The 9,628-nt window shown below is 47.0% G+C and overlaps 1 protein-coding gene across 3 annotated transcripts in view; it reads left to right on the top strand.

Annotated features, from left to right (window-relative positions):
* The first annotated feature begins 315 nt into the window (after positions 1 to 315).
* Positions 316 to 9,628, top strand: part of LOC309517126 (NACHT, LRR and PYD domains-containing protein 1-like) — a 36,961-nt gene continuing 27,648 nt past the window's right edge. The window contains exons 1-11 of one of the 3 annotated variants that reach the window (XM_082196194.1): positions 316 to 883; positions 1,407 to 1,636; positions 1,742 to 1,888; positions 3,014 to 3,078; positions 3,457 to 3,680; positions 5,182 to 5,432; positions 5,833 to 5,961; positions 6,434 to 6,572; positions 6,687 to 6,722; positions 7,242 to 7,277; positions 7,380 to 9,282. In XM_082196194.1, the coding sequence (XP_082052320.1) occupies positions 589 to 883; positions 1,407 to 1,636; positions 1,742 to 1,888; positions 3,014 to 3,078; positions 3,457 to 3,680; positions 5,182 to 5,432; positions 5,833 to 5,961; positions 6,434 to 6,572; positions 6,687 to 6,722; positions 7,242 to 7,277; positions 7,380 to 7,660 (1,833 nt within the window). In that variant the 5' untranslated portion in view covers positions 316 to 588 and the 3' untranslated portion in view covers positions 7,661 to 9,282. Of the gene's footprint in view, positions 884 to 1,406; positions 1,637 to 1,741; positions 1,889 to 3,013; positions 3,079 to 3,456; positions 3,681 to 5,181; positions 5,433 to 5,832; positions 5,962 to 6,388; positions 6,573 to 6,686; positions 6,723 to 7,241; positions 7,278 to 7,379; positions 9,283 to 9,628 lie in introns of all 3 variants that reach the window. The other 2 variants (XM_082196192.1, XM_082196193.1) reach the window with 2 other exon arrangements.

Here is a 9,628-nt window from a genome sequence, read left to right as displayed (position 1 = left end):
TTGAGCAGACTTCAGAGTCCTTCCCCTCGGAGCCCTTCCGAAGCCGCGCAACTTTCGCGCCTGCCGAAGCGCACGGCTGGGCGGGGCGGAAAAGAGAGAGCAGCGGGAAGAAAAAGCCCTTCAGGCCATCTCGTCCCCGCCGTCGAGTCTGCTGGTGTCTGAAGCGGAAATGCTCCTCTGGTTCCCCAGGCGATTGGGGGCGGTAGGCGGAGAAGGCGAGAGTCTCAAGATCCCAGGGATGAGGAAGTCGCGTGCGAAGGAGAGAAACCGAAACGTCGCAGAAAGCCTCCAGCAGGCTTCGGCGTCCTGGCAGAGACTGCGCACCTGCTTAAGAGCGGGGGTCGGGCAGGAGCGCGGGGCAGAAGCGAGCCGCGGCAATCGCGGTCCCCGTCACCGACGTCGAGTCCCCTGGTGTCTGAAGCGGGTATCTGCTTCTCCGGACTTCGACGGGGCGAGCGACTGAAGCGGGCAGGGAAGGCGGCTGGGAGAGGCCAGAAACCCGCGCAGAGCTTCTCCGCCCGAGGGATGTGGAAGTAGCCCGTTAAGGAGAAGGAAGCCGCTCTTGCAGGGCCTTTGGGTGGGGGGGAAATGCTGTCGGTGAAATGTTTTCTGAGCTGCGCTGGGGACGGGTGCTTCTCTGAAGAGGATTCCTTCCGCTCCGGTAGAGCATCCCGGCTGCCGAGTCTCCGCTTGTTCCGTGGCGCCAGCCGTGGCCCCCTGAGTCTCACCCCGGCGCGCTCCGAGGAGGGCGAGCTGGAGAAGTTCCCGGTCGAGCTGCTCCGCCACAACCGCGAGAGCAGCGCCGTGGAGGTGGCGGCCGAGGCGCGGAGGACCATCGACGGCCGGCGCCAGGCAGAGAAGCGCCTCCTCCGCAGCAGGCAAGGTAAGGACCTCGGGAAGGGGAGCCGTTGCTTCGCCCAGATCTCCTATGGAAACGTTGGCCGGGAGAGGGGAGGTTTGCTTCCCGGGGTCCAGCTGTACAAGCGCGTGGCGACAAAATTGGAGGGACGACTTGGGAATCCCCTGCCTCCCTTCCTATACCCCCGCTTTGCTCTCCTTCTCCCTCTCATTATTCCATTGCATCACCTCAATATGGACATTAAACGGCAGGGACGAAATTTCGAATATATTGTATCTCTTTTCTGTGCGTTATTCTGAATAACACTTTCTTACTCAACCTTCCTTTGCAACAGTTATTTTTGAAAAATGGCAAGCCGGGCTAGGAAAGACTTGCCTCTATCTGCGGCCTTGGAGAGTCACTTGACCTTGAAAGTTGGCCCTGGGAAATTAGGCAGGCAAGCGGTAGGATCCCGTATAGGGAAGCTTTTCATACCCTGTTGAGGTTCTCGTCCTTTTTCTGCTGATGTCAAAACAAGCAAACAAGCAAACAAACGTTTCTACAACAGGTAATGTGCAAAATGTCACAATGTCTAGTGATGAGATGATCCACACGGGAAGGAAACACCTATGGAAAATTCCTGAAAAGGACCCAGAACACATTTTCGAAGAATGTGAGAAAGGTCACAAATTGCCAATTAGAACTCGGGAAAGGAGGATGAAAACTTGTCACCAATTTGTGGAATGCGTAGAAATGGACAATTGGAAACAGAGGCAGTCGTACAAAATGCAGCACAAGGTGAGTTTGGTTTTGGGTTCTTCCTAATCCTCAAGGACAATGAAATTTTTCCTTCGATCACAGTACAGCTATGTGGAATTATAAATAATTGTCCTTATTTTACAGAGTGGAATCAAATTTCAATCCAGATTCCTGCCCACTCAGTGCTGCGGTGAGAAAAAACCCCAGTTTGTAGAAGAAGAAAGCAGTAGTCAGACAGATGAGACTGCAGATTTGGGGGGAAGTGTCCTGTGTAACAGGTGTCCCAGTAAGGTAAGGGACTGGACTCAATCTGATTTGCATTACCATCCACAGGAATGAGGAATACATGGATACTTTCAAGGTGAATCTACCAAACTTGAAATTCAAGTTTACTGTGGAAAGTAATCTGTTTGTGGGAATGTTAAGGAAGGTAGGAGAGGATATATAGTTTTGATATTATCCCTCCTCACACTAGTGAGAAAACAGCGGGGGGGGGGGAATCCCTTTGCACCTTATTGGAAGCAAGTTGATGATTCGTTAGAATCATTTAATTAAGCAATCCAGTCTGCCTTGTCCAGTCTGGATTGTTGTTGGTAAGTTTCCACTTTATTTCCCACTTAAAATAATAACACAACATAGTCTTCTTTAAAAGTAAGAATAAAGTTTTGCTCACATTCAGTTCACAGCAGTAATTTGAAGGCAGGCTTTATCTTGTGGTTACAGTGGGCTTTTGGGCTCCATCCTATGTGAAGGTTGAGCCATGTGCTGGCTGAGAGCCAGGAGAGCAGGAGTCCAAGAGAGAGATGGTTGCGTGGCCAGCCCTTTTATCTGGTCAGCTAGGGTCATGCCCATCTACCTGGTCACACACAAGGGCAGGAAGCTCCAGAGCAGGTATGACAGGAAGTCCTCTCTGTCTGGGAGCCACATTCCTCTGTGTGTCCATTCTAGGCAACAGGAAAATGTTGTACTTGGCTGCTCTAGTAATAATACATCCCACACCTTTTAGAACCGTTGGTGTTGGTTTGTGTGTGTGTCAATAGATAGTGGTAAAGCAGTTTCCATACAGTTGGCAATGGAAATAAATAGAATTGCAATTGACTTTCTGGACTATCACACTGTGATTCTAGTTTAGGGGGTAGAATCATCAGTCCTATTCACATTTTACAGATGGTCCACTGAATGTTATCAATTTGAAATCCACACTTTTTTTCTGGTGCTTTAACATGTTTTAATCAATGTACATTCAGCTTGTAGTGGAATTCTTCAAATTCAGCCCACCTTCATGGAATGTCTCCTACACTAAACTGCCTGTTGAGGATTTTGGGGAAGAAGGACATTCTTATTTTCAGATGAGATTGGGTGTGGGTGTGTGGGTGTGCATTGGCATCAATATTAATCATTACTGCTTTGTTAAAGGCTCTTCCAGGAAAAATCAACCCGGAGGTTGTTCTGGATTTACAAGGGAATCATGCATCCTACAAGTGAGTAATTTATCTCACACATTTTTCAGCCTACCTTCTAGGGAATGTTCTGTAGACTCGCCTCATGTGGGTCTCGCAATCATTATAAATGTTGGTGTTCTCTAAAGCACACCCAGGTTACATATGTAGCTGCACATTTATGTGGCAGATCAGTAGCAGTGACCAGGATCTACTGTATTTCAAGGAAGCTTTGGGTCAGCTACTATATCAGATGCAGGAAAACCAAGGATGAATAACCACAAATTTCAGGCAGTGTTAAACTTTTACTACATATGTTTTACCAAGCAAGCACATAGGACAAGAGTTATGATTTCTCTTAACAGCAAAGGAATGTGTTCCACCCCCTTCCCCATCTGACTTTTTCTTGCTTGCTTTCAGGGTATGCTTTACTGAGGCTGGCTCTTTCCGTTGCTGTTATACTGATCTCATATTTGAGGTGAGGGGAGCTGTGACCATCACATACCAATTTGACTCATGGCCTAAACACCTGAACAGGTGGGATACATGGAAGTTGATGGTTGCCGGCCCTTTGCTCAACATCCAAGCAGATCCAGTCGAGTCTGTGTCAGCTATTCAACTCCCTCACTTCTTGTGTCTTGCAGGTATGGTAAGAGAAAGCTTCCATAACCATCGTAACAAGAATCCTAAATGGGATTGACTATCATGGCATCGGAGGGAGAAGTAGGGAGACTTGGCTTCCTAACCTAAGCTCTTATTTTCCCCCACTTGTAACATGCTTGTCCGTCCCTCTTAAACCATTTTGATTGTGAGACCAGCAGGGCAATAAAACAGCATTAAGCGTTGGGTTTGACTAACATGTATTCAGAGTAAACCCACTGAAGGGAATGACTAAATGGGTCAATTCATTTCAGTGGGTAAAGATTAGTCATTTGGGAGGTAGGACAGGATACATATCTAATAAATAATAAATGGTAGTTGAATAGTTCACGTGAACTTGAGTATACACCTCTTCAGTGTTTACACACTCTTCCGAGGACAAAATAGCTCTGCTGTCCATGGCCCAAGTTTTCTGGTTTCCTGCTCTTCATTTGTTTTGTGGGAAGACGTGCAGATGCTCCTTGAACTTTAGTTCCCATTCCTTACTACCAATTCAGATAATAAATGCTGCTGTGTGGTTTGAATTGCAGCTATTATATTCCAAGGACCGCTAGATCCATTGTGGGTGCAGAAAGTGAATCTCAATCCAGACAAAACTCTTGATTAGTGGAAGGAGAGCTCTAAGGGGCTGGCAGAGAAGTCTAGAGGACCATCTCTGGCCCCCAAGACTGAGGATGCCCACCTTTGCTGCAGTGCCTCAGCTAAGGAACTTCTTGTTGCAGTAGAGCCAACTTTTCTTTTGCCTTTAGCAAATGCTTCAAAATTATGTTGTTCATATATGCATTTGGCCTGGATGACCTGTGAAGTTTTTTTGTTTTTTGTTTATCAGCTCCTGGTAATTTAATGTCACTGCTTTTTCTTGGGGTTTTTGAAATTGCTGGTTTTGGATTTATGACTTTTATTACCTAGATTAGCCTTTCTGATGTGTCCTATTCAAGATAAAAAGACACAAGTTTTTGTTTTTACAAAATATATAAATACTTCACCCTACACATCTAGATAAGCTCATTAAAATACAGCCCAATAACTAATGCCACCTATTTTGATATATGTTTGCTCAAAAAAAATTTGGCCAATTTAACTGCTTTATATATGGCTTAAATTAATGCAGTCTGGCACTTCCCACTTGCCTGTGCAATAGGAATGCCTCTTACAGTGTTCATGTCTTACAGTATTGGAATCTGGGCAACAGAGAGCAGATGCTCATTTGAGACAATTTGTGCTAGACATAAAGCAGCATCTATTATCACAGGCTATCAAAAAAGCAAGCAAGTTATGCAAAAAAAGAAAAAAGGCTGGATAAATTGATGCTCAGCCCGTCACTTGAAACAGCATAGCATTCCAGTGTACAGTATTTGAACCTTCTGGAGTCTTCAGGAATGGGTGAACTAAAGGCCGTAAGAACTAGGTGCCTACCTGAGGGCAGTGGGTCTACAGGCTAACTACTATTAAACTGTGTTTTATTTGCATTCCTTCCTCTGATAGGTAAAAAGGGTTCCCAAGTCCGTATAGCACATTTTGTCGGTAGGATGATGAGTCTGCAGAAGCCAGCCAGAGTGGGACCACTTCATGCTGTGTTGGAAAACCCCAAGTTATCTCCTTGTGGAGCAGTTTTCAAATTTTGGTTTAAGCAGAAGATAAAGGTGCACACTGTGGCCCTGCTCTATGAAAAGCTGGAAGTCTCTGCTCCAATATTCCACCTCTACCTCCTCCCCAATGACTCTTCCTTTAAAAAGGTAACCAGGAATCTCCGGTTCTACTGGGTTCTACAAATTTGCAAGATGATTAGCTTGATCCTGTTGATCAGAGCAAGGTCTGAAGGTCTGAAGGCATATGAAGCCATCATCTTGCTGAGGCCAAACAGGTCAGGGTTTGGTCAGTGCCTGGGTGGGGGGTTAATTAGGAACTGCATGTGTGGTTTCTTGGGTTCCATGGTGGAAAAAAGACAGGGAATCCATTGGCCAAGATTCAGTATTGAGTGTCAAAGTGACCTAGTTTTCCTTATATGTTGTTAGTCTCGGAAGTGTTTACCCAGAGAATATCTGAACCTCTGCCAGTTCAGTTTGTTGGAAAGTCCTCCAGCAGTTTGTCATCTTCTTTGAATGTCTGAAAAGTGACTTTGTTTGCTCGTTCCAGGCTGTCCATGAGTATGAAGTGAAGTGCCATTCACGAAAAATGCAAAAAAATCCTGTGACCATGAAACCTCTTAAGATTGGCTCTCGCTTCTTTGTGCAGAAGTTAGATGGTGTCACAATCTATCCGAAGGTACAGCACGAAGAGGGTGAAAGGTTTTGCTGGGAGGGTACCTAGCCTGCGAGGTATGAGAATAGGAGAAACTCAGCTCAGAGCTCTTCAGCCTTTTGCTTACCCTCTTGGAGGGCTGGGTGGAAAGCTGTGGGTTAAGCAACATTCGCACATAGAATCATAGAGTCAGAAGGAACTTTGGGGTCATCTTTTTCACCTGGCTCTACAGTCCACCTCCCTGCCCAGTGCAAGCTCTTCAAAGAAGGATGCAAATACCTCTTAAATCCCTTTGGAGATGACTGTGCAGCCTCTTCTTAAATAATGCCAGTGAAATTGGGGCCACCACCTCCCAAGGCACTGTCCCAATGGTAACAACTGTTACCATTAGGAAGTTTTCCAAAAGTTTTGCCAAAATCCACTTCCTTGCAATTTCCTCCCATTTTTTTAGTCCTGCTCAACAGAAAAGAAGTCCATCTTTCACTCATTCTCACAGGAACTGAAGTTAAACTACCTGAATGCAGACATGAAACAGCAGTACATTGAACTGTGTGCTCAGCACATGCAGGATGAACTGGAGCTCAACCTGATAAATAAGAAGGATGAACTTGTGTGGAGGGCCTGTGTGCGACACGGTGAGCTTTGATTGAGAGAGGACAAAAGGTTGGACCATCCATTGGGAAGCAGGCTAACGGAGGACATCCCAGCCACATTCCCCCTCTGATTTCCTTTTTTCTGTTATCTTTCAGATGAGTTGACTTCTTCTGTTCTGCCCCCAGCACAAGGTAAGTTTTATTTATTTGTTTTAATTGTTTATTCACTTCCCCTGTGTATGTGCTTGTATCCCATCCTTCTTCCCTATAGGTGCAAAGAGTAAGCATTTAATACTAGATACTAAGGCAATGCAACACACCCCCCCAACTGGAATACAATTCAGGATCAACCTTGGTGATCCACATCTGGTTCAGTTCACATTCATATGGATCTGGCCCAACCCAATCTGGAGTCCTGATCTGAATTGCAATCCAGAAAAAAACAAATCTTCAAAAATCTCATTTGCTACATTTGGAAACCAAAAGAGCTATAGCCTTTTGTTTGTTTGTTATTTCACATAGGTGGTGAAACTTGGGAGACATGAGGGGATGAACATTGCCAAATTTCAGACAGGGTAACTCTGGGTTAGCCACCTTTAAACATTTGAACAAGGAAGGACTCCATGATTTGACCAAAGCTTGAGATGAAGGATTGATAAGGACATCCCAATCATAGTTTGTCTAACTTCTCTCTTTTCTGTCCCCTTTCAGAAGACTTGACGCCTTCTGTTTTCCACTCAGTACAAGGTCAGTAGGAATCTATAATATGGTCTCATGTAACCAGAGGTAAGTCTCTTCTAAACCTCCCCCACCCCTTTAAATGTGAATTGTTCTTCTTTTGTCTGACAGATGCTCCTCCATCCAGCTCCTCTGACTGCCATTTCATTGAACAGTATCGGGAACAGCTGATCCAGCGGACCACCAATGTTGCAGCAGTCCTGGATATGCTGCACGGCCAAATCCTGGATGAAGAACAGTACCAAAAAATCTCTTCAAGGGAAACTAACCAAGAAAAAATGAGGGAACTTTACACGCTGGTGCCTGGCTGGAACCACTATTGCAAGGATCAGCTCTACAAGGCATTGAAGGCCAAAAACAGGTTCCTTATTGCTGACCTTGAATGGAGCTGAGGCTGCAGAAATGGAGAGATCTATCCCAGGTGATCCAGTTGCATGCACTGAATGATCTCATGCCTTCCCTTTGTACTGAATTAAGGAAATCAGCCCTGAGTGCTCACTGGAAAGACCGTTCCTGAAGCTGAGGCTCCAATACCTTGGCCACCTCATGAGAAGAGAAGACTCCCTGGAAAAGACCCTGATGTTGGGAAAGATGGAGGGCACAAGGAGAAGGGGACGACAGAGGATGAGATGGTTGGACAATGTTCTTGAAATTACCAACATGAATTTGACGAAACTGCAGGAGGCAGTGGAAGACAGGAGTGCCTGGCGTGCTCTGGTCCATGGAGTCACAAAGAGTCGGTCACGACTAAACGACTAAACAACAACAACTACTGAATCTCCTAACCTGTTCAAAGCAGAATTTCCTACTGCCTGAGCCTCCATCCTCTTCCTATCTTACTCTTGGTCCACACACACCCGCAGCTAGGGCTCTGCTTTGAATCTGTTCTTCTGCGCAAAGACCGTGGGAAGGACAATTTGAATACTGCCTCCAGAGCCTACCCGCTCTATGAAGAATTCAGCGATATCCTTCCCACCCGACCCTTCCCTCAAGGCCCTCGAGCGGGCTGTCCTAAACGCCACCGGGCGCCTTCGGCGGGCTCTGGAGTCCCAGTTCCCCGGGCAGCACTTCGGCAGAGGCCGGGAAGAAGAGCCCCGAGGAGCCCTTCCGCGCGCCGAAGGCAGAGGCGGGAGAGGAGAAGGAAATTCTCGAGAGGAAGGAGCCCCAGTCGCAACAAGGCTGGCGCGCCCGACGCAAGGAGCCTCCACCAAGCCCCGCCTCCTCCCTTCCGGAGGACAGAAAGCGAAAGCGGAAGCTGTTAGAGCAGAGGAGCTTCCTCAGACGGGAGGAAAGCGAAAGCAAGATGAGAATTGGAGCCCGGAGCTCCGCACCCGCCCCCTTCCGCCCGCGCGGCCAATCGGAGCCGACGCGAACGGCCAGGGAAGCCTTGGAATCAGAGCGTGTTCCTTTCGCGCCACCTGCTGGGCTCCGCCGCGCTGTCGGGGAAGGACGAGACCCGAGGGCCTCCTTCTCCCCTGCTGCTTGGAGCATCTGGGGAAGTTCAAAGGCGGGTTCCATGCGCTCGTCTGGGTTCCCAGAATGGGCGCAGCCAAGGGGGGCAGGTGTCCCCCCAGTCAACCCAGCCAGATGGGCGGGGTATAAATAATAAATAAATAAATGTGTTTGTGTATATGTGCATAAAGCTTTCATCTGTTGAATGTCTGCCTGTCATGAGTCAAAAGCCTCTAACGTGGGAGAAAAAGAGATTAAGCGGCGGGCCCGAGGTTCGCTCTGTCAGTCTATCAGAAAACTCGAGCGGAATATATGAAAGTCTCGTGCCTTAGGTTTATAGAAAAGGGACGAGGGGTTGCCTGCGTGTGTGATTTCTGTGATGTTTACGAGAACAGACCAGCGCCTGGCTGTTCGCATGGCTTTCCTCTTTATTTCTTACAAACCTGCTCCGTCCCCCCAAGTCCCCCTACCCCTATCTCTCCAGAATTTCGCTCCTGCAAGAGCCGTGTGCTGCAAACCCTCCAAGTATCCCTATTTTCAAAGGACAGTCCTGGATTTACAGGTTACTGATTTGATCTATTTCTATTTTCATGGGAGAAATATTGGCGGGTATGGAGTTTTGCTACACCCAAGCCAAGGAGATATAAGTAACTAGGGAACCTTTAGAAGAAACCTAAAGGCAGCCCTCCATAGGGAAGTCTTTCTTAAAGTTTAATGTTTTATTATGTTTTTATATACGTTGGAAGCCACTCAGAGTGGCTGGGGCAACCTGGTCTGATGGCCGGGGTATAAATAATAACGTTGTTGTTATTGTTGTTGTTCCCCTATTTTCATCAGAGAAATGTTGGAGGGTTTGCCTGCACAACTTGGCACCAGGAAGAAACAGGAGCAGCAAGGTCAGGTGGTAT

This window comes from Podarcis vaucheri (genome assembly GCF_965113315.1).
Source record: "Podarcis vaucheri genome assembly, chromosome: 13".
Lineage (NCBI taxonomy): Eukaryota > Metazoa > Chordata > Lepidosauria > Squamata > Lacertidae > Podarcis > Podarcis vaucheri.
This window is presented reverse-complemented; position numbering and strand designations above follow the sequence as displayed.